We start from the raw sequence: 27506 nt of genomic DNA, 5'->3' as shown, positions 1-27506 counted from the left end.
CGTGCCACTTGCTGAACGTGAGCTGCTAATGAACTGGGCATAGGTTCGCATGTGACACGCCGATAAGACGGCACATGCGGCGTGTGAACGTACTCACCTGTAAAATATCGCCCACTTGGAATGCGATGCCTGCCTGAGCACAGGGTATAAGCTCATCATCTAAAGGATTATAATCGAATTGTGCACGCACAAATATCTGCAAAGAAGAGGAAGGAAATTAAATGATGATTTTATGTGGACTCACGTATGTTGCTCGCTACACTTTCATCTTTTTCGACGCCCACTAACCGCTAATGTCGCTTCTATTGGCTATGTTTGGAAGAAGCATTACTTTGTAACTGAGTGAATGATACGTCTAATATGAAATAGTTAGTTGGTGTGAAAGCATGAAGGAGTAAAAGTAGCAAGACTTTGAAGAATTTTATTGTAATTGATTTAAGCTGACTTATTTTTTTTTTGTTCTCTATCAGCGTAATAGATGAATGCCACATCACGCAAATTGACGTCTTTCATATACTAAATGTCTAGCAGCATGTTTTTTTAAGTCGCTCTACATTGGCTATTATTACATGTTATTATTACTATTAAGGTTAGAGTACAACAAGCATAAAATCTACTCTGCACCCATCAAAGAGTTAGAGAATGTCTTTTGAATCCACTTCCAAGAGGGATTTTGGAACAGACCATAGATAAGATGTCTTTTTATAAGGTTTGCACTTCGACCTCATGGTATTTTGTGAAACACAATTTATTACGAACCAAAAGCAACGATAAGTTCCCGGCCGCCTGTCATTATAAAATCATTTTAAAACTGAAATCTAAATATCAATATGAGATTTGTGTCTTAAAATTTGCTGATGTATATGCTGCAGAAGTGTAGAGAAATATTACTTGTAGATCTTTGTTAAAACTTCCATAGATTCACTCCGATAACTTGGTTCGCTTTCACTGTGCTTCGCTCGGTCCTCTGTATACAGAGTGGTCTCCCTCTATTATATCATTAGAACAAGCCTTTACTGTGCTCTTTCGTTCTCTATTCTGCTCCCAGTTTATTTAGGTTGTAGCTCAACCTGCACTTTTCGTCAAAATTCCATGAGTAATTGCCAGTTTTAGGGTTAACTAGCTTTAATAGTAGTTTTTCTATTTGACAAGATTGCAATTTGGGTAATTTCGCCTGATATTGAAGCCAATACAGTTTTGTATTAGACATCTGAATTTCCATAGTTTGAGTGTAACCTCGGTACCATCTTCGGTAGCTGACCCATCTGCATATTTTATTATATCCAATTATTTTTTTTTTACTAAATCCCACTCTGAATATTTTTATACAGCTAACTGGTGATTATCATACGACTCAGATACCCCTAACTGCCGTTATACCTTAAGCTGCAATTAGTGGTGCCGTAGCCATAACGCCATAGCCGCAACATTACAGCATTTGTCGATTAGCCGTAACCATAAATAGCTGATAATGAAGTAGATTTAATTACAACATTTGAATTTTTCATAAAAGCTCGGATAATTTTCCGCTAAAGCCATTGATTTTTCGTCGTTCATTTCTAATTTTCAAATTTTTTACGCAAATATCAAAACAAATGCACAGTATTTCACAGTTGCTTACAGATACGGGAAAAAATTAATATTCAATAGATACATACGAAAAAAAATATTAAAAAAAAATTAATTTAAAAATATACAATTTAAATAAATTATTTATGGTTACGGCGTTATGGTGCGGCATCTATAATCGTTTACAGTAATGCCCATATGTTTGACCAGAACAGCAGATTGATATGGTTACAGTTATGGCTAAGGTACGGCACCACTAATGGTAACTTTAATCAATACTGTGATAGGGTTTAAAATCAGAGTGAGTAAAATTACTCAAATCTAGAAACACAAATACACTTTCTTTGTTAAATCAGACGCATTTTGATATTCAGTTGATATCGTTTAAAATATAATGGGACAACCGATTATAGCACGAATGCAGGATGCATCGATTGTAACAGATGCTAGAACTTAAAAATAAGTCGCTGAATATTGAAACTTTGACAGCTGTGTACCGTGACTATGAACGGTAGAAAAACCAAGATTCTCTATTAGGTGGGAAAGGCCAGATCCAGCGTAGTGGACAAGGGCTATTGTGACGAGAATGTGGGTAGGTACATTCGGCTAGCCCACTGACGAAAACATTCAGTGCAACGAGAATTTTTAGCCACTTAAAACCTGTACCTGATGATATCAGCTTTTTTTAGCAGCATGAGAATTGTCAAGAACGATAACTATGGTTTGACAGCTGAGAATCGACAACTGTGTTCACATTTATGTTCAGTTAGGTTTGGTAAGTAATCATAAGTCCTTGGATCATGCCGACAACCAGGCAACTCTTAAAGCATTGGAAGCCAATACTCAAGCCATCATTGACCAATACTCAAGCCAAAAGATTTATTAAAAAAAGTAGTCAAATAATAGAATGATATTTCAAACTAACAATAAAAACTTCCTAAACACATCAAAGATTAAAATGCTTTGAAAATATCTAAAAATTTTTTGGTACTGCTCTTTTTGAGCTGGCAACTGTATATCAAAGAATTATTTTTTTTCTTTTTCAAAGCCTTATGTCTAAGGACAATAGTTTTTTGTTAGGTGCAAGGTAGTCTGCTGTTTTGATATCTGCGGCCATAACTCAGCAGATATGGAACCTTTAGGCAGTTAGGTGCCAAATATAATAAAAGCGAATGTTTCTTAAAAAAAGGTTAATGGGTTTTGCTTACAGTTAAATACGCATGTTTTAATCTAAATGTAAAAATTCTCAATTCCTAAAAAAATGTATTACAAATTATTACTTAATTGAAAAAAGCAGTCAGATTTGGACTTGTCGGTTGTGCTAACTAACGTTCGTACTATATAAACTATTAATTAAAATATCTACAATGATGTTGATTTTACTTACAAGTACTGGAGTTGGTCTTATCCTGAAAAGCTGCGTTTGTATGTGAGTGTAGAAATGTAAAAGTAATGTTAATGGAAACATGAGAAACACATTATGAGAAATCAACTACGATTAGTAAGAAAATCAATAAGGAAAAAAGTAAGTAATGAAAAAAATTACAGAAAATAAATATTTTTCTAAATAAAAAACAACAAAACATATGAAACTGTGCGCAAACTAATTCTAATGTTTTTGGTGCACTTTTATTTAAGTTTTTAGGTGTCAATCTGGTGCTTGTCTCTTTTTTGCTATGTTTTTTTTTCTTTTAATATTTGCACAAGTACATGCGCTATAGTAAGGTAAACTAAAAATATTATCGGCGAAAACTATGACATATTCGGTACTTTATTTTTTTTAATGTTATTTTGTTTGTTTTAAGTATTCACGTTTTTACATACCTCACAAGGTGGTGGAGCACTTCTATAAGAAGGAACTATTTTGAAGGTAACTGAACCACGCGCTTCACGCTGCAAAGAAAAAGAGTGGAAGCAAGACAAACAAATGAGAACTCATTACTTCGATTTATTCAACCATTATCTGGGCACGCAGCGACAACAACTCATAAAGAACACAAAACGTATGATACACCTCTGTGCACAATAACAGCAGCGCGATATGTAGCAAAGTTTTGAAAATGTTGTTTTCATTTTTTTCGGGATTTTCGTTTTCTTTACTTTTTTTTATTTAATTATATTTTTTTTAATTCAATTTTTTTCTGTTTTTATTTTATAATAAAAATATTTTTATTTTTTTATTTATATTTTAATACAAAAATTATTTTATTATCAAAAATTATTTTTAAAAAAATATTTTTGTATTATTTTATTATTAAAAATTATTTTTATCTGTACACAATAATAGCGCGCGATATTTAGCAAAGTTTTGAAAATGTTGTTGTTTTTTTTTTATTTTCTTTTTTCTTTTTTTATTTATTTTGTTAAAATTTTTGTATTAAATCCAATTCTTTTTCTGTTTTCTTTTTAAAAAAATAATTTCGTTTTTTATTTAATTAAAAAAAGTTTTATTTAATATAGTTAATTTTTTTTCTTTTTATTAAAAATATTTTTATTTTTATATTTTAATAAAAATATTATTTTATTTATGAAAATTATTTTTATATCATTTTTTTTTTAGTTTTTTTATTTTATTTTTGTTTTATAAAATATTGATTATACTGAAACAAAATTATTCAACTCAAACTGTTAATCTTTGCACATTTAGAAAAATTCAACAAATTTTCATCAAAAGTTCAAGTATTTAGCCAGAGTTTTTAGAAAAATTCTGGGCCCGCAGTTTTGAGCCTATTCAATTTTGCCGAGATTTTTACCAGTGTAAAGTTGTTCAGAATTCGCGTTGATTTGTGTTTTTTTGTTTAGAGGCTGTAATGCATTTTTCCCCATATAACGATTTTTTTATACGATAAACTATATTTATACAGGCAAACTTTTGCCTGACATTTGGCAATTTTTTGTGCGGTGGTCTTCGTTATTTGCTCCAGGTAAAAAACAAAACCGTATATTCGTTATATAGAAGAAAATGTATTTGTGTATTTTGGGTCACTTTAAACTTGCATAAATTATATCAGAATTGAATACGCTACAAAACTGCATAACCAGAAAAACATAACCAAAACAACAATTATTTTGAACAAATTTTTTTTATTTTTTTTATTTGATTTTGTACAAAGTTTGAAGCTTGAAGTCATGGGATTTTTGCTGTAGTATATATTATAATTAAAAAAATATAAGAAAAGAATAAATATTTAATAATTCAGAACTATTATTTATTATATTTAACAAAATATAAATTTAAATATATTTAAAAATTAACAAATAAGTAAATACGTAGTCAAAACTTTGCAATATATCGCGCTGCTATTATTGTGCACACAAGTGTACATATATCGTGCATATGCATACACTTACCAGCATGCGTTGCAATTGCCCCACAGATTGATGTTGCACGGGCTGGCCATTAATTTCCCGTATCTCATCGCCAACATGCAGCGTTGCCTGGCGATGTATCATACCGCCATGCATTATTCTGGCTACAATGCAACGCCCATCTTCGGTCATTTTTAACGTTATGCCCTTAAGAAAATTATGCAATTATAAAATTAGTGTTGAATGACGATCACGTACATGGCACATACACACACACACACACCCATACATTCATATTGCCACACATAGCTATGTACTTTTACATTCTATTCAATGGCACAGGACAGAGGCTATTTCTGCTGCCGTTGCCTACTTACCATTGGTTCGTCCGTGTTTTTCTGGAATTGCACCAAACGTACTCTGGTTACATGCTGCAACTCGCCATTGTCCACGTTATCGATTTCGTCGCCATTAATATATGGTGCCAATGGTGGCGGTGTAACGCGCAGTGCCTCCTCGCCGTAAACGTCTCGGGCAACAACATCGTGAGTGTGTAGCAGTGCCTGCAATCAAAAACCAAGCAAAAACTATATTAATAACGTGATGACAAACCGCACACAACCTTCTTCGGCCACTAAGTAAATTCTTGTAAAGAATATATTCATGTGTAAGGCTTGTATGGCAGTAGGATGGAGTGGGAAGAGAAATATTCTTGAAAGTAGCTGTGAAAATGTGGTCAACGGGGATAATAAATATTAAATATGGAATGTGTGCAGCACCCAACTTTACCAATAAAAGTTTCCTTTACGTTGCAAATTAAACAGATATATGTATATACATATTAACCTTCAGCAAGCGCTTGACTTTAATGGCCACCAGGGCGTATACATAACACGAAAAGGCCGTTGTGCGCCCGCAACTTAGCCAACCGAGCACTTAAACGAAATTGTGAAGTTGTTTATTTTTATTTTTTCTTCAACCGTCGCCCACATGTGCCTCATGTCCCATATAAGCATGTGGATAACCGCCATGCTTACACAAAATATTTCTGTAACATTTCAAATGATTTATAATTTCAGTTAGAATATAATTTATTCTATAATTAAATTCACGATATTATTCCCGAATTGCCTAAAAGGCGTTTAATGATATAAATACATATAACCATATTTTACACACAATAAGTACACATACATATGTACAGTATGTCTCAAAATTCTGTTCACAATTTCATATTGTACAGCATCACTATTTTCTTAGTAGATTAGATTAAGGCATATTAAGTAAAAGTTATTTGCACGCGCAATATGCAAAAGTAAACACGAAAACCAAAATCTCGAGGAAAAATAAACAAACACCAGAAACTTAACGGTATACTAGGTTTGTTTTTTTTTATATTTTTGGTTGCTGCTGAATTTATGTAGATTTGATGGGTCAGGTAGCACAAGTGATTCATGCTGTTCATTATTTCCATCAATAAGAAAACGTCTTCCCAATAATGCCGGGCTATCGTGAAAAAAGTACAGCCTTAGAATATTAGCCGCAGATTTAGAAGACCGCCAGGGTGTGAAAGTAGGTCACGGAACAGCCCGACGAGTTCTTCTAAAAATCAAATTTTCATCAATAAGTGCAAGAAAAAAGTCATACATACGTTGACAAACAAATTTCTTTTGCACTAACTCACAATTCGCACTCAGTGGAGTATTAGGATAATGTTTGCCCACGATGGGCCCAACAGAGCATAAAGAAAGCCATTAACAGGACATTTTTCACACAGTAGCCCTCTAACTGAACTCTAAGTATTTATTTTGTTTAAAATATAGTTAGAAAGGTATATAGGTATAATATAGCTCATATTGTTTTTTTTTTTTTTTTTTTTTTTGGAGATGACGAACTAGCAAGTGCAGCACTCAGACACAATTAAATCCATTGTACTGCATTTAGATTCCCTTTTTAATTTTATTTAAATCTACTCGACCTCCGAAGAAATCTAAGAAGATCTTGTGGTGCCAAGGAACCACGGTGGTCGCTTCTCAACACATCAGTGCCAAAGACCTCAAGCCTGATTCGAGCAGACGCACGGAAAGTGGTCCGCCGTCTCATCTTCCTCTCCACTTGCTGTGCAAAGTGCATTCTCTGAGATGCTCACCTTTCCCATGTGCTTTGCCCATAGAAAGTGTCCCGTCCAGCCTCCTACAGTCTCCTCTGCTTAGTAACAGGAGGAACTGCGACAGTCGATCGTTCATGACAAGTAACATTAGTTTTGTCCATCTGCAGCCTCTCTCAGCCTGCCTCGCTTGTGGGTTAGAGTAACCCGTTTGCTAATCGTGGCTTTGATGGCTGCAGAGGGGAGTGGCAGAACGGGCTCCGGGCCAAAAAAGTTGGTCTCAGAGCCGAACCTGGCTAAAGAGTCAGAGATCGCGTTTCCCGCGATACCCACGTATCCCGGGACCCATGTTAGCATCAGGCTATTATGTCTACCGACATAATTCAGCCTGGATTTATAGGACCCGACTACCATTGAAGTGGTTGAATTGCTGTCTAAGGCCATGAGCGCAGATTGGCTGTCGCTGCAGACACATATAAATCTGCCTCTTCATCTGTTTTCCACATCAAAGTTCATCGCTTCTAGAACAGCATACACCTCCGTTTGAAGCACATATGCATGCATTCCAAGAGCAAAGTGCAGTTTTGTCCCGCTGGATTCCACGTAGACTCTCGAGCCGGAGCCGTGCTCGGTCATGGAGCCATCCGTGAAAATGCGAAAACAGTGTTTGCCGGGCTCATTTTCTGAGTTTGACCACAGTTGAGCCTCTGGCAGCACCTTACTGTATCTCTCCTCAAGCACGACTCTGGATGACATGGAATCAAGGGGTATGGCAAGGACCGTTGGATCGAAGTCCATGCCTAATCTCTTGTCTAGTGCCGTACAGGGGCCGTACCAATTTCCATGGTGTTTCAATCTGCAGATGGCCTTCAAGGCCTCGCCTTGGATGAAAACATCAAGTGGTGGTAGACTAATCAGAGCATCTAATATCGGGCCTGAAGTAGTCGGAAAAGCTCCGATGCAACAGACGGCCCCAGTGCGTTGTAGTCTGGATAAGGACCTCCTGACTCCCACGAGAGAGTCTACTCATCCAGACCACTGATGCATAGGTGATAATTGGTCTCATCATAGCCGTGTAGATCTATAGGACTTTGCTAGGAGAAAGACCCCACGTTTTGCCAAAAACCCCCTTGCAATGCCAGAAGGCTGTCAGTGCTTTGGATGTCAAGAGCAGCTTACTATCGAGGATTACTCCAAGATATTTAATTTCCTTGGATAGATGGAGTGTGACTCCTTTTCCTTATCCACACTTTTCTGCACTTTCCTGCATATGCTTGTGCGTAGACTCCCGAGTCCCCATCTATGTGCAAAAAGATGCCCATAGCGTAGTCCCTCCTGTCGATGGACAGCTCTACCCTAGCAACAAGGTTTTGCAGTACCGACTCGCAAGATTTTCCACTTTGATAGGCATGCTGATATAGCTCATACTATAAAACAAACCATATAATTCAAAGCTCCAAACTTTGTAAAATATTTAAAAATGTCAAACTTTTAAAGAATTTCTAGGCACGCAGCTTTGTACCCAATTCAATTTCGGTATAATTCGTGCCAGTTTAAAGTGGCTCAGCATTTGCATTAATTTTTTGATAATTGTTTTTTTTTTGTGACAGTGTTTCCATTTCCATTCCATTTTCTTTCATATAACAAATGATTGACATTTTTTTCGTACAGAAAAACTAATATATATGTAGCATAAACTATATTTTTATAAAAAAATATATAAATAGCAAATATAATTTTTTTTTTTTGTGTTAAAAGTGCTTTATTGCAAAGTAATGGATTTCACTAGAAGGTTTAAAAGTATTTACTACTCAACAGATGTAGCCGCGTCACCATTTGTACGCCTATTTATATAGTATTTCTAACATTAATTACGAGGTAAGTCGGCCTATGAATGCAATTTTTCCAAACATTTTGAACTCAACGCCACCAAGCAGATTCATTAGGTTGTGAAAATCTAATTTAGAATCAATTACCGATTGTAGTCAGCAAAAATCCCCGAAAGCGACCAAATAATAAAAACATTTTAAAATGCATTGGTTGCTCATATACACTCACAGTCTGTCTAATGGAAGCGGGACCGGCAAAATTCGGATTAGAGTTCCGTTATAAAAAATAATTAAACACTGATAAATAGTCGAAACTTTTTCGCAATACGCATTGTGCAATTTGTTAGTTTTGTGAGAAATTGAGAAAGAGTACGTTGTTTTTTGCAAAATAAGTTCCGGGTATGGAAAACAATTTGAACCAATATTCCTATGTACACACACTAAAGTTCCAAAAATGTCACTGCTTTTGCAGCGAAATATTATATTTGAAAAAGTCGAAGATATTCATAAACAAGTGGATGGAACGGTTAAAAAAATATACCTCTCCAAAGTAATATCAGAAGATGAACAAAATGAAATCATCTAAAGCCATTGTCCCTGGCGGACTAAATATGCTGATATTGAAAAGGCTGGGCCCATTGGAAGTAGAGTACCTCACAAGAGTTTTCAATATGTCCATGGTCACTCTTATAATTCCTGACAATTGGAAATCAGAGATAGTGGTCCCACTACTGAAACCTGAGAAACCCGCCAGCCAAGGGGATTCTTTTCGGCCGATAACTCTCTTTTTCCCAGTAGTGAGGAATTGACCAAACGGCATGTGAAGGCCGCACGACACTAATCCCCTTTTCACATGCCCCATCAAACCCAGCCATCTAATACCATCTCTCCATCTGGAACAAATCCGTCGAAACAGCAAGTTTCCTGTGCCTACCGTTAGATTAGCTAGACGAAGACAACCGGAGATTTACACTACACTGACAGGGCCAAGTTAACTGCTCCAACAACAACATCAACGTCAACGTTGGATTTTACAAGAGGACCATGATTCCAAGTATCGAAGAAATTAAGAAGCAGTTTGACTTGAAGACGTCAGCCATTATAGCTAACGGTGGGACTGTACATTTTAATATAGTTTCCAAGTTATGGCAGTCACGCTTCCATTAGACAGACTGTATGTATATAATGAGAGGTACAGATGGACACCATATGCACAAATGGTACTCTGCAAGCCTGTTAAGAGAGTTTTCTGTTGCTATAGAATAAGGTTATTATTATAATATTATACTAACCCCAATAATAATAGAAAAATATTTTATGTAATAAGAATTATTAGGTGCAGCATTCAGTGCATTAGAGCCAGCAAAATTATGCAATAAAAAAAGCATTAAATTAAATTAGCGGGGCCAAGTAAAATCCGTATACTCCGACTACATAACTTTGAAATGCGTACTTGGGTACTTTCAGTAAGTAAAGGGCCTTTCAAAATAGGCACCTAGATGTTGTTTTAGAATAAGACGAGTAAAAATTTATTTCCAGGTTTCACTATTTTTATTTTTTGTGAAAAATAACATAATTCAAATATCCATCATAAGAATATCTACAGTTGAAATCCGTCGAACCGTCGAATCATGAATGGCCAATTATTGAGAACCGATGACGTGGAGATATCGAATTTGAAGGTTGATCAGAAACAGTTTGCGCTACAGCAGCAATATTATCAACAGAACGTTCAGTTTTGGTATTTGGTTTGACTGTCCTTTTTCTATCCCCGACAGAACAAGTTTTTTGAAATTTTTCTATAAACCTTTGAATTGTCGAATGAGTATGATTATTTCCACCAAAAAAATTACGAAATTTGCGATATGTTGTTCTTAAAGATCGACCATTTTCATTATAAGTTTCAATAATTCTAACGCGTTGTTTTACAGGGTTTGATTGAAAAGTAATGAGCCTTATTTTTTTTAAGCAGTTTTATTAAACTTTTTGGCTTATACAACTAATATTCTTCAAAATAGGACCCTTGAGCGTCAATACACCGCTGGTAGCGGTCCTTAGACTGCAGGAAACATTTTTTAAACTTATCCGCCGGAAACGCGATCAATTCGGCTGTCACAGTTTTTTGGATCGCCTCGATGGAGTCGAAACGCCTCCCCTTCAGCTTTCTTTTCAGGCGTGGGAACAAGAAGAAGTCCGGAGGGGACAGGTCTGGGCTGTACGGAGGGTGGGGAAGCACCGGAACCCTCATCTTGGCCAATGCAGATGTGCAGAGGAAGGCGGTTCGCGCCGGCGCATTGTCGTGATGAAGGGTCCAATTGTTGATGAGGTCGGCCTTCCTTGAACGACTTGTGCCACCGTTTTACCTGGGCACTGGACAGAGGTTGGTCCCCGATAAAACCCTGTAACGTGTAAAATTTTTCATCTGTCTACCGTATTGCAGTCTTACAGGTCCATATATTTTTCGCAATATTTTTCTTTCAAATATCATTAGCTGATTAAGGTCAGTAGTTTCGCACATAGTTCGCAACCATAGGTAAGCACGGGGCGGATTAAAGTTTTGTATATACTTAACTTTTGATCGCGAGACTTTAGACTATAATTTAAACTTAAGCAGCTTCAAATTAGAAAAGTAAGACTTATTTGCTGCTAAAACTCTATCAGTTTTGGTCAACGATGTATCCTTATTGGCTGATATTTTGATACCCAGAGAGATAAATTCTTGTACTCCCGAATGCATAGCCACCGGGTCATCATGGCTTCAACCGGACCATAAACTTCATTTTCTCCATGCTCATTCTTAGCCCGGTTGGTTGGTTGGTTGGTTTAAGTGGTGATTCTTCCAGAACCCAACTAGCGCTTCCGCACCATTTTGCTGCCACATCCCCGTTACCAACTTGTTTACCAGTTATTTACAGCATGACTATATCCAGTCGGTGCAGTTCAGGAACCTTATCAGGTGGTTGACATCTAAGCCAGACAGCTGTTCCAGACTTTCGAACAGCGGTTTACCCAGGGTTAACATTCTTCCATACGGCAGGGCATTCACAGAGAAAAAGGAAGATTGTTTAATTTTTCTCCGGTTGTTGACAACTGTTACAGTATGTGTTGTGAGGGATGCCCATTTTGGCTGCTTGTTCTCCACCAGACCAACAGCCAGTTATGACTGGCGTTAGTCTCGAGGCGTCCCGTCGTTTCATGTTTATCAATGTTGACAATTGCTTAAGGCTGTAGGTGGGCCATGACGTTTTACTAATTTTGTATTTCGTCTGGTCTCTTCATCTACAATCTGCGATTCGGAGGTATTTTAGAGAAATTGCACTCTTGACTGCACCTAGTGGTGTGAATACCGATTCTGCAAGAGCGTTATTCATGGCAGATCCCCTTCTTGCCAGTTCATCCGTTTTTTCTTTACCTTCGATGCCCCGATGTCCCGGGCCCCAGATTAAGGTTACTTTATGGTTTTCGCTCAAGGTGGTAAGGCTAGCCCTGCTTTGTTCCACCATTTTAGAGGATATTGTAGCTGAACCCAGTGCCTGGATTGCAGCTTGGCTATCCGAAAGAATAACGATATTGCCCTTAAAAGAAGGATCTGCGAAGAAGAATCTTCCCCAATTGCCTGTACTTCCGCCTGAAATACACTGCAAGCATTAGGGAGACATACAGATCTTTCAATTTTAAGTCTATGAGAATATATACCGGGTCCAACATCACAATCCATTTTACTGCCATCTGTATAGACGGTAGTGTTTTTAACTCACTTCTGCTCTTCGCCATAATAAGTATATCAGCTGCACAAGTATATCATCTAGGTATTATTCGCACTTTGGAAAGGCCCTTTATTTATAGAATGCATACGCACGCTAAATTCAACACCCTTACATGTTTGGGGGGTTTTTGCTCCGCTAATTGAATGGAATTTTCAACATTAAATAAATGAAAAAGGGAAACAAACCAACCAAGTGGCAAGCAGCGGTTTTTCAGCCATACCAAAGTTTTATTTCTTCGCGTTCGCATTGTGGTTTAATATTAAATTATTATGACCAGTCCTTTCGACCGCGTATAACTGTTTTTGTTGCACTCCAATCATAGCTGAAATATACTCCTGCTTGCACGGTGGACGGTTTGTTGGAAAGTTTGTCGGAGAAACGTGCTCAGCAGATGTGGATTTTGGGTCTCGGGTTCAGCGGTCGCTGGTCGGCGATGGCGGTGGCGGTTGTCGGGTGGTATGGTTAATGAATTATGGTCAATAACTATTTTAATATGCCTTGCAATTAATTTGCGGTTTTGCTGTGTCACTCAAAGGAAAACGTAGATATGTTGCGGCATGTAACACATCATAACCAAATTCGACCGATGTATATCGATTGTACTCATACTTCGAACTGCACAATCAATATATACACATCCATATATGTGCAATATATATAAATATGTATGTGCCTATAAGGCACCATGATTGTTTATCTGCGGCAGAGAGGAGGTACGTCCAAGTAAAGCAGACTATGTACATATGTATGCACACATACATACATACTACTCGTATATATGTTCATATGTATGTATGCGCTTTTCTTGCCATAGGCATATTTCATCATTATTTTTATTATTATTGCTTTTACCCCTCTCGCTTGTCGTTTGCCATTTTTGCTACCGTTGCTATCGCTGTTGTCTCTCTTTTATATTCAGTTCTGTATGTTTGTATTGTTAACCATCTTGTTTTATGATAATACAAGAAAGTTCAAGTGTTGTTAATATTGTAAAGGGAAAAAGGATTTCATTTTGTGCTTTTCTAAAAAGGACTCTGCCAGCTGTGGCCATCAACAGCAATACACCAATCATACAATCACACCCCCAATCATGCACAAGAATGATATTCTCCCTTAGCATACACCGTTCCTCTCTTACCGTACTATCACAACCAACAACGGTATGCACAAGAACTCAGTCGACCCCCACTGTTCACTGTTGTAAAGTCACTCCCATCTTCTGGCAAGCACAGGCTCAAAGGTTTCTAGCTTAGCATACAGCACCATGATGGTATCGCCAAGGAGATTGTGGTTTATTTGCAATTGCTTGAAATCTGGCATGCGACCGGTATTTGCCATAAAATTCGTTTATTAAAACCTTTGATCGGGAAACGCATTTGAATGCTAACGCACCACCACCGGCTGGCTCATGATTGTCTTGCACTCTGCTGCTGCTTATGAAATATCATTCAATCTCTAACTTTGTTTAGGTTGTTATGGTCAAGTAATTTTATTGCTGCCTATAGAAATGATTTTAGAGCAGATGCCTGTGTGACATTATGAATTTTAATGAATTTTTATTACAAAAAAATGCCAGCATCGTAGAAATTGAATGGAATGATGCAAGTCTGCAGCTGTGATTTCGACAAGTTTGCCCAAAATTGTATAAAATCCATGCAAGACTAATTAGTTAAATATGTCGAATTGAGAATCTCGAACTTTATAAAAGGAAAATAAATGTTATCGCTTTTTCAGTAATCTTTTCCGAAAAATTCAATTCAAAATAATGTTGCTTACTTTATCATCATTATACATCAACTGAGTAAGTATTAAGTACCTTTTTATGGGATCAAAGAGCGAAATTACTTGCTGTAATATATATATTCGTGTAATACCGATATAAAAGGTGATCAGATTGGAGGTACTTTTTCGAATAGGGCATTTTTGACAGATCACGCGTGACTACTGTCAAACTAAATACATTATTTGTTCAGTATTCATTGACATTTCATCTTGGAAAGACTTACAGTACACCTCAACAACGTTTACAAATCGTACAATTGTATTACGAAAATCGACGCTCATTGAAAAGTGTTCATTGCGCGCTATTTCAAACTCATGCTGTAAAGCGACGCGGCCCATTTTTGTTCAGTATTCATTGACATTTCATCTTGGAAAGACTTACAGTACACCTCAACAACGTTTACAAATCGTACAATTGTATTACGAAAATCGACGCTCATTGAAAAGTGTTCATCGCGCGCTATTTCAAACTCATGCTGTAAAGCGACGCGGCCCATTTTTGGCTTAACCCTTTAGGGACGGAGCCACGGAGATATTTCAACCCTTCCGCGGAGTCGAACCGACAACGGGCGAGCGTGGCTGAGGACGAGAGGTATTGGAGTGCGCAGTAAAGAAAATAAATACGTTGAACGTTATCAAAACTAAGACTTTATTTAACACAAGAAAAATTTTGCATAAAATCAAAAAATAATTATAAAGAAACTCCCATCTCTGCTAATGCACGGATTTCACTTCCACTTGACGAAGTAATGCCGGCATCTTTCGTCTTATCAGATTCACAGTAATATTCGTCACAACTCGCTTAGCCATCGTGCGTAAGATAAAATATTATATATGAAAAGCCAGCTGGATTCTCTGGCAGTGACACTGAGAGACTGATACCGTTCGCACACCGTAAGTTTACATTATAAAGAAGATAAGACTTCATCGCTAATGGCCTCTAATGTCTTTGAATGAAAACGTGACTCTTTCACCTTATACCTATGCGTATCTTATCGCTCAGAACGACAGACGTCGCGAGCCTTCAGCTAGGAACTAATTTAGGCGGCTATATGCCGACACTCGTCCCCAAAGAGTTAATGGCTACATCAGTAAGCATAATTGCCGTGTTTGGGCTGAAGAGCAACCCAAAGCTATTCAAGAATAGCCATTACATGCATTGGAAACAACCATTTACAGTAAAACATTGGCATAAAAATATGTATGAATATCAGTTAATCTTCTAAGAAATAACAATTTCTATAGAGGGCACTATACACATTAGACCAGGTCGGCCGCCATACAAACAAAATTTGTAAAAGTCCACCCTGTATTTAAAGCCTATATTGAGAGGAATACGGCAACACAAAACAAAAAGACCGTCGAAATGGTTTTTGTTTTTATTATAACTTGGTTATTTGGCATCCGTTTTTCAAAACAAATTTCAATATTCTGGTCTTAAGGAGTTCCATATTTCATTCTAATGTCCTTTTGAGCTCCATAGACGTTTTCATATAGTTGGGTCAGTTACCCAGTATTGCAACCCCCTAAGGTATCCTTTTGTTTCATCAAACTCAGGTACCCTTCATAATCAAAAAATCTGCATACTCCTTCAAAGTTCATAACTCTTCAAATGCTTGGCAGTTCTAATATATTAGAAAAATTAATCTTTGCGAAATTAGTGAATTAAATCTCATTAAAAACAAAACCCAGGTGCTTCTTATCAACGACAGCGCGGGTAGCCTCTCTCTTATTTACTTATATTAATTAGAGTAGCGAGATGTTTCATAATTATTGGAAAACCAATTTCTCTGGCGATCCCCACTCTCCTCTTTATTTATTGAATTAGAAAAAGTATTTGATCGCGTAGAACGCAGTGCAATTTGGGATGTCGGCGCTAGCTGTAGTCATTCTCGAGCGGATGGTCAGGGAAAGAATCGAAACTGAAAAAGGCATACGTCAGGTACGAAAATAAGTTCCGTTAACTTTTTGAATGTTTCTTTGCACTCAAAACGTATATTATTACGTTGGGCATCGAAATAGCGCAGTTAGATTTGAATTATTAGTTAAAATGATTAAAGCTAATTTTTCGATGAATTCTTGTTTGTTATTTTTGCAAATATTATTGTTTTCTTTAAAATCGTATCGGGCACGCAAATGAGAAGAGGACTTCACTGCTCACTTGGAAAGAGTGGCATTTTATTATTTGGGATCGCTACGAAAAAGGTATAAAGCAAACAAAATATGCAAAAACAAGGAGTTGTTCACGTAAAATGCTATACAATGACCTCAAATGTATGAATACAGATAAAAATATGCTTAAAAGAAAGAAAGTTCGAAAGACGGACGAAACTAAAGCTTATACATTTGATTTGTCCTGAAGGAAAGATTTTTGTTCACTGTAAAAAGTTCCAAGCCAAGAGTTCAATCCCCGGTACACAACAAAGACCGTAAAGCACGGTAGGGGTAATTTGAAAGTTTGGCGATCATTTTCCTGGAATGGAGATGGACCAATAGTGAAAATAAATGATAATGATGAATATTGATAAGGATGCTTTCTCAAGCTTTCTGGAGTCATATTTTTTCGAGTGAGTACCAATAAAGTGGTTATTCATGCACACAGCAAAAATGGTGAAAAATTGACATTCAAAAGAAGAGTGGCCAACACAAAGCCCCGATCTTTATCTTTTATCTTGAAAATCTGCGGAACGATATTAAGGTTAAGCGTGGAACTCCGTTCCTTTGGAGAGATGTCGAAAGTTAATAGAAAGTTTACCTGCCAATCAACTGCTTTATTTTACAAAAATAACAGAGCATTAATACATCATGTTTCGACTTGACTTTAGCAAAATTAAAAAAAAATTAATAATTGTAAAAGTTATCGGACTCCGCACGTTTCTTCACAAGTCCCTTACGGTGATCCTGACAAGACTTTGAAAATTCATCTAAAATCAATCGGACAAGAGAAATTAGTTTTAGTAATAGATAATCTTGTCGAAGCTTTTTTTCAAAATTAACAATATGGCGGCCTCAGGAAATAAATTTTCGAGAAAAAACCGACAATTAATTGTTAAAAAAAATCGAAAGTTTGAAAGAAAAAAACCAGTCACCAGTTCAAAAACATTCGATTTCGCACTAATTTTGCACATGGATTAAATTCATGCGCAATTGATCAAAATGGACTTAAAATAAATTTAATATTTTTTTTTCACAAAAGCTATGGCGGTGGCAAAAGTCAAAAAAGTTTCTACCAAAAATTTCCTATTCCGATTTGCATAAATGTGGTATCGTTGGAAAGGCTACAAAGCAGACAGTCTTTCAGTTTGAATTTGTTTCTGATTTTTTCAAAATTTTTCACAAAATATTTTTTTTAAAGGGTCTACTTTATAATTTTCAAAATTTCGTATCAAAATCAAAATAAAATAACAAGAACAAGTACCTTTTTAATAAAATATTTTTTTGAGACGGAGTCTCAAAGGCTTCAGACATTATGATTGTTTGAAGATACACTAACAAATTAAAAAAAGAAAACAAAAATGTTTTAAATTCGAGTTCTAGGAAAATAATTGCACAAAATTGATATGGAAGGGATTTGTTTGTTAGAAAAGCATTTGTTTTCAAATGTTTTACTCTAAATGGCGAAGGGCGGCCTGCCATTTTAAATACATTTTCGTCATTTAGAGCATAAATTTAGCCCATGAACAAAATTTAAGCATAATCGAAGGACAAGTTGCAGATCTTGTTACGTTTAATTCGGAATGACTGAAAGAAAAAAAGAAAAAACAAATTTTAACAATTTTTTACGCATTATTATTAAAATTTATTAAAATTTTCACACTCCCTTACAAAAGGTTGCATTCAAGAAGGTGAAGCAAGTGGAAAAAATTAAATACTTTTTGTTGAAAATGGTAGCAAAACAAGCGCCAAAAAGCAGGCAGTGTTATTTCTCACTAGATATTAGCAACCACAAGGAAAAACTCAGGAAAAATTGCCTAAAGATATAAGTATGTAAGGTATAGCTCTATCTCTCCTTTTCCTCTACGTTATATCTTTTTTCTCTCTCGCGGAACGAAAATGCCCAAATCGTTGCATGGCCTTGAAATTTCACTCTCCATTCTCGCTCGTCCAACGACGCCTAAGAAGTTTCACTTCAAAAAGTGTATTTTTACTTAAATGAAAACAAACTGCGAACGGCTTACAAAATAAATTTAAATTAATATTTGAATGTAAAACACATATTTTATCAAAACGGCGCTTTAGTGCTACTTGGGGAGTGCCAGCCTGGTACTGCAACCATTTCTCCATTTCATTTCATTTCAACGCATTTTATGGACAAAGTAAATATATTTGGTATATGTACATATATATGTGTTTAAAGAAATATCTCGTACAAATAGGAGTTATTGCTGTAAATGCCAAGTATGATTGTTTTAATACATAAAATGGTTTAACTTAGTCCAAGAATTGTATTTTGAGAATTACTATAGTTTTTAGATTTAAAACCAATTACGAAGTTGCGCCAATATGAAGCTATTAAATTACCTAAGCAAAATAGGGTCTTAATGAATTCTTTCTTCATCATACATTTAATTGACAAAGAAAAAACTTTGAATAATCTTACGCTATACTTTACTACGCCCACGTAAGTTTGGAGTTTTGACCTTCAAATCAAGATTATTCTTACACTCCTAACTATTTGGCATAAGTGCAGGTATATCTAACTTAATTATTATTACATTTAGACGGCTTTTTTAATAATTTTTTTATTTTGTATTTATTTGTGTAAAGTCTATATTAATTGATACATTCTTGATTTGAAAAAAGCTTTTTGTTGTTGTTGTAGCAGCTTAAACATTCCCCATACTTACATACGGGGAATGCTGCTGGAGTGACAGTCCTTGGCCGGATATAAATCCGGATCGTTTCGATAACGTAGAACCGACTGTCGTCAGCGCTGGCATTCACATATTTTGAACAGGTAATAACGTTACAACTTTTCGATGGGCGCGAAATGTGAACTTTTAGACCAACCAACCCAAGCATCGGTTTCGGATGGTCTAAAAGTTCACTTTTCGCGCCCATCGCCACAATGACTCTATGATGTCTTCACTTAAGCGTTATATAAGGATATATTCCGTTTGTCCAAAGACGACAATCTGCTGACTGACATCCAAAGCTTCAATTATGACTGCTGCGCATATTACAGAGAATGTGAAGATCCCGATACCCCAATCGTTGACGACGGAACTGTCGTTCCGCTAACCGACCATGACGAAGTGATAATAGCGATAACGCGGCTAAAGAACCACAAAGCCACGGAAGCCTACGGCCTGCCGGTTGAGCTATTCAAACATGGCGGCGAGGAGCTGGTAAGGTGCATGCATCAGCTGCTATGCAAAATATGGTCGGATGAAAGCATGCTTACCGATTGGAGTTTAAGTGTGCTCTGCCCAATCCATAAGAAGGGCGATCCTGCAATATGTGGGATTAGTCTTCTAAATATCGCCTATAAGGTTCTAGCGAGGGTATTGTGTGAAAGGCTGAAGCCCACCGTCAACCAACAAATTGCACCACATCAGTGTGGCTTTAGACCTTGAAAGTGCACTATCGATAAGATATTCACAATATGCCAAGCCTTGGAAAAAACCCATGAAAGGAGAATAGACACACACCGTCTTTTTGACGATTTCAAAGCTTCATTCGACAGTGCGAAGAGAAGTTGTCTATATCCCTCAATGTCAGAATTTGGTATCCCCGTAAAACTATGCAAAATGACGTTACTCAATATCAGTAGAGCTGTCAGACTAGGATGCTGAATAGGAGCTGTCCGAGCCGTTTGACACCAAACGATGTATCAGACAGGATGACTCTCTGTCGTGTGACTTCTTTAGCCTGATGCTTAAAAAAAGATCGTGCGAGCCGCAGAACTTAATCGCTCAGGTACAGTTTTTTTTCTATACGAGCGTATAATTGTTGACGTATGGCGATGATATTGGCATCATTAGCCTTAACAGCCGACCTATTAGTTCTGCCTTTTCAAAATGGAATGGGTCTGGTGGGGGACGAGGACAAAACAAAGCATCAAGGTTGCAAAAGACTTCGTTTATCACAGAGCCAGTATTAACACCGATAACAATGCCAGTCTTGAAATCCAATGGAGAATCTCTCTTGCCAACAAGTGCTGCTTTGGACTAAATAGTCAATTGAGTTGTAAAGTTCTCTCTCGACGAAAAAAAACTTACACTCTATAAGGCTCTCATCATGCCCGTCCTAACGTAAGGCCCAGAAGCTTGGACGATGACAACATCCGATGAGGCGTCTCTAGGAGTGTTTAAGAGAAAGATTCTGTGGAAGATTTGTGGACATTGGCACGTTGAAGATGGCGTGTATCGCACGCTATGGAACAATGAGCTGTATGAGCTTTACGACGACATAGACATAGCGCAGCGATTAAAGTTCCAGCGGCTTCGTTGGATCGGTCGTATTGCTCGAATGGATACAAACGCTCTGGCTCTGAAAACGCTTCATGTGGTACTAGCTGGTAATAGCAGAAGCGGAAGGCCTCCTCTGCGTTGGAAAGATCAGGTGGAGAAGGACTTGGCTTCACTTGGTGTGTCCAACTGGCGCCAGTTAGCACGAGAAAGAAACGAGTGGCGCGTACTGTTAAACTCGTCCAAAATCGCGTAAGCTGTTATCGCGCTAATCACGAAGAAGAAGAAGAATTTATTCCATGTTCTACTAGTCCTGGCCATACTGATACAAACTCTTGAGCGAGTTGTTGTTCGTAAGCACATCATTTTCAAAATGAAATGTTTTTACTACAAATTTTATTTGCCTCCACTTTTACTCAAAATTTCTAGAATTATCAATCCAATGACTTGCTAAGGGAGCCGATTTGTCAAGAGGGTACGGGAAAGCTGCTTACTGAGCAACCCTAATGAACTAAACAGATAAAGGCAGGCTTAAGTTTACTTCTAAGCAATCCAGTAAATAAAAAAATTTACTAGTATACAAAAAATATTTAAAGAATTAAGCCAATTGAAGTCGCAGCAAGCAGAAAATATATAAGTATTTATGTAGAGAAATCACAATTGAAGGCCATTACAAAGAAAAATCACCGAACAAGGGCGGGCAGAGAAAATTCTACAAAAATTGTGTTTTTGATAGCAAACCAGGCACGTAGCAGGTAGGAACATAAAATATTTATAGAATATTAAACGCACCGCCTTGCTGACGTGGCCTATTCAAATTAAAATTGGAGTAATAAAATGAACGTTTTCATCGCATAAAAATACTTTGAAACATTCTTTTCTTTAGTTAATGATTCTTGCAAAGTAGTTTCTGCGCTGAAATTAATAGAGAAGGCTATGAATAGGGCTCATATATATGTAGATTAATACGTGTGCAGCGTTTAATGTTCAAATCGCAAGGGAGTTATTACTTTAATTTTTACGACTGCAAAAAAGTAACAAAGGACTGGCAGATCAAATTTATTCTTCATTAAAATAAATGTCAGAATAAACTTAAAGAAAATTTGTAGGGCTGCTTCCTAGAATCACGGGACGAATACCAATGAATTATCAAAAGCTTGCCACATATAAAAGTATAATACTCCGTATACAGAATGAATAGTGAACTGCCAAAAGCAACCATCCCAATTTCATATCAATTCATTAAATCAATGCCGATTTTATTACGGTGATACCTACCAATTTACCACCCCAAGTACAGCTCAACACTCACACCTACAAAAAATATAGTAATACAGAGAGGACAATAGTTTAATGAATGATAATACGCGTTTCATGCGCCAGTCAACGGCACTACCCACAACGGTAACTCCAAGGTTGGTATAGTTGGTCTAAGGCACCTCAATGAATGAAACCGTACAGATTCGAGAATGTCATAGCAGCGAATTTTCATTTTCCCACAAATGCATTGTCATCATCTAATTGGCAGCCAGGCATGCCGTCACGTCAGCGACAAGCAAGTGAACAAACTTTATGAATGTGCGATTTGCAATATTGAAATATTGTCGTTTTGACGTAATTTGATGAAGTAATAAAAACTGTAACGATCCATTGAATTAAATTCGCTGCTGGCAACAGTGTGAAAATAAATACTAACACAAAACACAAAAAATGAAATGGTGCTTGGGAAAAAGTAGTCCGGGAAGCAGCAGCATAAGGACGCGTGTAGAGGAAATACGCGAATACAAAAACGTGTTTACTGTAATTTTTGTGCTGCCTATTTTTCTGCATAGTTACCCTTCAATCGCGTACGCTTTGACGAACATTTCATTTGGCTGCTGCTTTTTCCTTGCACTTATCGCCAAGTGACCGAAATTGAAATTTGAAATTCGAAAGACCCACTCAAAGCGCCAAAGAAACTTGAAACCTGAGTCGTTTGCACTCTACTCTCTCCCATTTACTTCTGCACTTCTTAAGTACTTCACGATGAAGTGAAATCCTATAAAATGATACGGGGGGAAAAAGAGTAGTCGAAAGTAAATTAATAAGCATCACAGTTGTGCCACGACATTCCACCATTTACCAGCTAACCATTTACGAGTACTGCTGCTACACTTGGGCACCACTTAGCTGTGCTGATGCTCATCTTTATGTATTTGACGACTTTACTTAAGTAGCCCGTGGTATCTGCGCGCAAATCTTCTCTGTGACATTGATACACGCTAATGAAATGTTCACTGCTAAATAAGCAACGCAGGTTGGACGTCGCGCACCCACTTTATCTAGCCATCGATTGCCTTGTTGATGGCATTACTTGCTTTGCACAGTGGGTGAAAAAGTGGCATATTGCCAAAGAAAGTATAAATATTTAGCTCTTGAGTCAACTACAATAAATATATTTTCGGATAGACAAGGCGGTCATTTCATCAAAGTGGCATTAGTGTCGTATTTAGGCCAGCCTTATTTCAGTATCAGGACAGAGAGATATTGAGGGATATTGTAAAGCAGATGAGCTAACCAGGTCTTCACTATAGTGAATATAGTGATAGAAGTACTATTTGTATGCCCATGGCCACAAGCTAATTAATAATTAAGAATAACACTATTCACGAGGCCAACAGGGCATGGAGAGTTGAAGACTCACGCGTAACAGCTAAGCTACTGTGGCCACAAATAAATAAGAAAAAGCCAAAGGAATTGTTTAGCCTTTCAAAAGAGGGCATCTTGAAAGTTGTGGCTTGTCTAACCGGTCTTTGGCTATTTGACAGAAATGCCTGCAGAGTTTTCTCCCATGAGTATTGTAGAAGTTGTAGAGATGATGAAATCAGCGCAGGTTTTCCAGGTAGATATTTTTCCCAACTTCCTTACAGAACTGTACGGCGTGAGAATTGGACCAATCCTGCACTTCATAAGAACCACAAAATGGTTCCACGAAGAAAAATAAAAGAGGTATCACAACGGACTTGTAAGGTCTAAGTCAAGTCGTACAGACCGGCTACCAACATAACCTAACCTAGCACTCGAGTCAATGGAAATATTTTGATATAGGTGTTCTTTTCGTTCGTTTAATTACAAATCTTGTCTCACCCGCCGTATTCCCCAGACATTACGCCTTCGGATTACCTGTTCCGATCAATGCAGTCAGCCCTTATTGGAGAGCGGTTCCCTTCTTACGAGAACATCGCACACTGGCTGAATGAATGGATCAAGTCAAAAGAACTCGAATTTTTCATCAGAGAAATCCGTATGCCGCCTGAAAGATGGAGGAAAGTTGTAGCTTCCCATGACACATACTTCACATAATATCGTGTATTATTTAATTGTTTAAATAATTCGTATCTTTGGCTAAGAAAGGACGGAAACTTATTCCCATTCCCAAATAAAGTGAAAGAATTCCGCTGATTTTTTATAATTTTTTTTCTTGACGGTATTGCTCATTTTGTCTAAAAACAGCCCCACACCGTAAGGGAAAAAATTATTGAAAACTCTCTATATAAACGAAAATTGCATGTCTTTTACGTAGAAAATGAAACAGCATCAGGAAAAAAAAAAATTAAAAAAAGGGATTTTTCAGCAGCATCAAACATGCAAAATTACATACCAAAAATCTTTAGGAAAAATTGTGAAATTGTAATGAAAACTTTGTGGAGTTTTTCTAATTTTTATATACACTTCGAGAATGAGACTTGGATGGTTTTTGTTAGGCAATGATCTAAAATTTTATAAAAAAGAATAATAAACATTCAGAAATAAAAAAGAAATATAGTTAAAACTGTTCAAAATGTTGATTTGCTATTTGCGGTCGCCGTAGCCGAATGGGTTGATACGTGACTACCATTCGGAATTCAAAGAGAACGTAGGTTCGAATCTCGGTGAAACCCCAAAATAAAGAAAAGTTTTTTCTAATAATGGTCGCCCCTCGGCAGGCAATGGCAGACCTCCGAGTGTATTTCTACTATGGAAAAGCTCCTTATATAAAAATATATATAATATATATGTGGAATAGCATCAAGGCGCAAGTCACAAATAGTAGGAGAAACTCGTTCAAACACCCGAAAAGACCAATTATATATATACATATATCAATTCTATATACACATTATCAAAATAAAGCAAATTAGAAGCTGTTAAGCCGTACACAGCATTTTGTACGAAACTCAACGCATCATGAATTTTCCAAGCGAAAAGCAAACGGAAGTTCAATTACTATTTGTTTTTTTATTTCCCCATTTTAGATCACAGTGCGAAGTCATTGCTTATGGTCCTTTGCTGCCTTCAGTTATGGCACATTGGGGATTAATTTCGTATTTGAGGCACCTAAACACAGCAGCACATTTAGTTACGTTCTTACGTTTCAAATGATGTCCAAATACGAAGCGTCTCTCCCAACCACCTTCCGCCACTTAAATCGCTTCCGCCAACGCATAACAAACTTGACACTTTATTTGCCTGTTTGCTTAGCCACCCGCAGATTATCCAACTTATCTCAAGTATTTGCGAATGAATTGCAAATTGACGAAGTGGTGCGATGTAAGTTAGTCTTACGCTGAAACAGCATTTTGGACCCGAGGTCTTAGACCGTCATTTGTTGGTCTTAATAATTATGACACTAATATTTGGGACTTAGCAACACCGTACAAACGGCTACACACTAATGTAAAAAGTGTTGCCATAATGTGAATGTTGGGAAATAAGTGAGAGCAAAGACAACAGAAACAAACGAAAAGAAAAAGGTCTGAGAACAGTCAAAGTTTGGCAATAATGAGCAATACTTTAGGCAGCAAACTTTTAAGTAGCATTTCGTTTTCGGTTTTGCCGCAGACTGGGACAATTATGCTGTTGTTTACAAGGGTACATCATGAAAATTGTTTAACAGCCACTCAAAATCCTTCCCAAGTAGATATGTGCAATATCGCTGCCACACTCCACTCCTTTAGTCTCACGCAATTCACAAACATCACGAACCATCCATCGATGCTGCAACCCAAAACCCAAGCCGATGACAGTCAGCCAGCCAGCCAACCAACGAACGAACGAACCAACCAACTAGCTGAATCATCTGGATTAATGCTGAATTTTAATTAGAAAGCTATGGTAGTTATCTGCAAATTGGCCAAGTATTTCATTTCGCTTGCAGCATCATCGTAGTTTTGACACTTTTGTTATCAACGCCGCACAACCGGCAAAATTCCACTTTACACCCGCCATTTTCCGCTGCTGCTGTGCTGTTCTGCCGCTGTCGACTTCAAATTTCCGTTTGCCTATCGACCGGCATCTCAGCACTGAACACAGTCAGTTCAAGTACAAAGTACATAAGTATGTGTTTGTGTGTGGTTGCTGTACTTCTTAAATTTTGTGCTTAGACGAGAGATGAGCCGGATTTAGAACACAGCAACGCCAGAAGATTATCTGTTGATTTGCAAACGATGCATGCAGCGCAATGGGGTTACATGTATCCTTGTTCTTTCATACTTGCAAATTGAACGCAATGAAATAATGATTTGCTTATTTAACGTCGACGATTGTCAGCAGGGTTAGGCGAATGATGATTGAATTCCGTAAGAGGTGCCTATGAATGATATTGATGGCCCGGCTCATATATGTATTATACTTTTATACTTTGTTTCGTTAACTCCTATTGGAGCATAGGGAGTCCTTTTACTCGTGTCATATGATGTAACACAAAAGGATTTGATTGTATAATGGACTATGGGCTCAATTCCAACGCCACATAACGCATATTTAATACCCTAATGGGTAGCAATAAACAATTTATTGGAAAAGAGTTGCTTGTGAATGAGTTAAAGAATAGACACGAAAAATATTGGTCGGGTGAAAATCGTTGGAACATCGAGTTTATATAAGCTATCAAAACTATTTTTCTTTTTTTTTTTTTGTTTCTTTATTAAACGTACTTTGTTAAGCAAAAAACTCATATCAATTCTCTTTGTTATTAACAAAATGGCGCAATTTAGATTTGACTCCTTTCATTAGGCGATGGACATCAATTTTTGTTACGGTATCTGTTGCTCTCTGCCAATCCACTTTAAACTGCAGCTCATTTTTAATTTCTTTTTTTCAGATTTAGCAATTTTCTTTTAACCATTTCCCAAAATTGTTCAATGGGTCGAAATTGTGGGCAGTTGTAAGTTGTACCAGTTCATGACAAGACGGCTATAATGACACGATGCTAAAGCCAGCCAGAAGAGAACTGAGTCTGTATGTTGTTTTCTGAATGGCAAACACTCCTTCATATAAATTTCCTGGTTTATAGTGCCTGTGGTAATGAACATTTTGCTCTTCATACCACACAGGCGGATGGCTTGGAAAACCAAATAATTTTTTGTGAACTTGCCCAATATTTTTACCTTAAATTCTCCTGGGACTCCTCCTGTCTTCGTTGCAGTATAAAACTCAGCATACTGAATCTGTTTAAACACTGCTTTGACATATGTTTCATTGTCAATAACCACCCAGCCATATTTATGCATATCTTGACTGTATAATTTTCACGTGTTTTATCACTCTTATTTGGCTCATCGTTTCGATTGGGCCCTACAATCTTTTTACATAATCGTAAACCTTCACTTCCTTGGACGTTTCCTTCCGACATAAGGGCCTGTTTTGCAGCATCTCGAAGTGAAATGTCAGCTTGTTTCGATATAATAACACCACTTCTTTGGCTTGTGATTGC

The 27506-nt window shown here is 37.1% G+C and overlaps 1 protein-coding gene across 5 annotated transcripts in view; it reads right to left on the bottom strand.

Annotated features, from left to right (window-relative positions):
- Window positions 1-27506, bottom strand: part of LOC129235935 (peripheral plasma membrane protein CASK) — a 115601-nt gene that overhangs the window by 20129 nt on the left and 67966 nt on the right. For 3 of the 5 annotated variants that reach the window (XM_054870025.1, XM_054870022.1, XM_054870024.1), the window contains 4 exons: window positions 5256-5441; window positions 4921-5085; window positions 3394-3462; window positions 98-196 (listed from right to left, as the gene is read on the bottom strand). In XM_054870025.1, the coding sequence (XP_054726000.1) occupies window positions 98-196; window positions 3394-3462; window positions 4921-5085; window positions 5256-5441 (519 nt within the window). Of the gene's footprint in view, window positions 1-97; window positions 197-2956; window positions 2987-3393; window positions 3463-4920; window positions 5086-5255; window positions 5442-27506 lie in introns of all 5 variants that reach the window. The other 2 variants (XM_054870021.1, XM_054870023.1) reach the window with 1 other exon arrangement.

Source organism: Anastrepha obliqua, chromosome 1, assembly GCF_027943255.1.
Source record: "Anastrepha obliqua isolate idAnaObli1 chromosome 1, idAnaObli1_1.0, whole genome shotgun sequence".
Classification (NCBI taxonomy): Eukaryota; Metazoa; Arthropoda; class Insecta; order Diptera; family Tephritidae; genus Anastrepha; species Anastrepha obliqua.
This window is presented reverse-complemented; position numbering and strand designations above follow the sequence as displayed.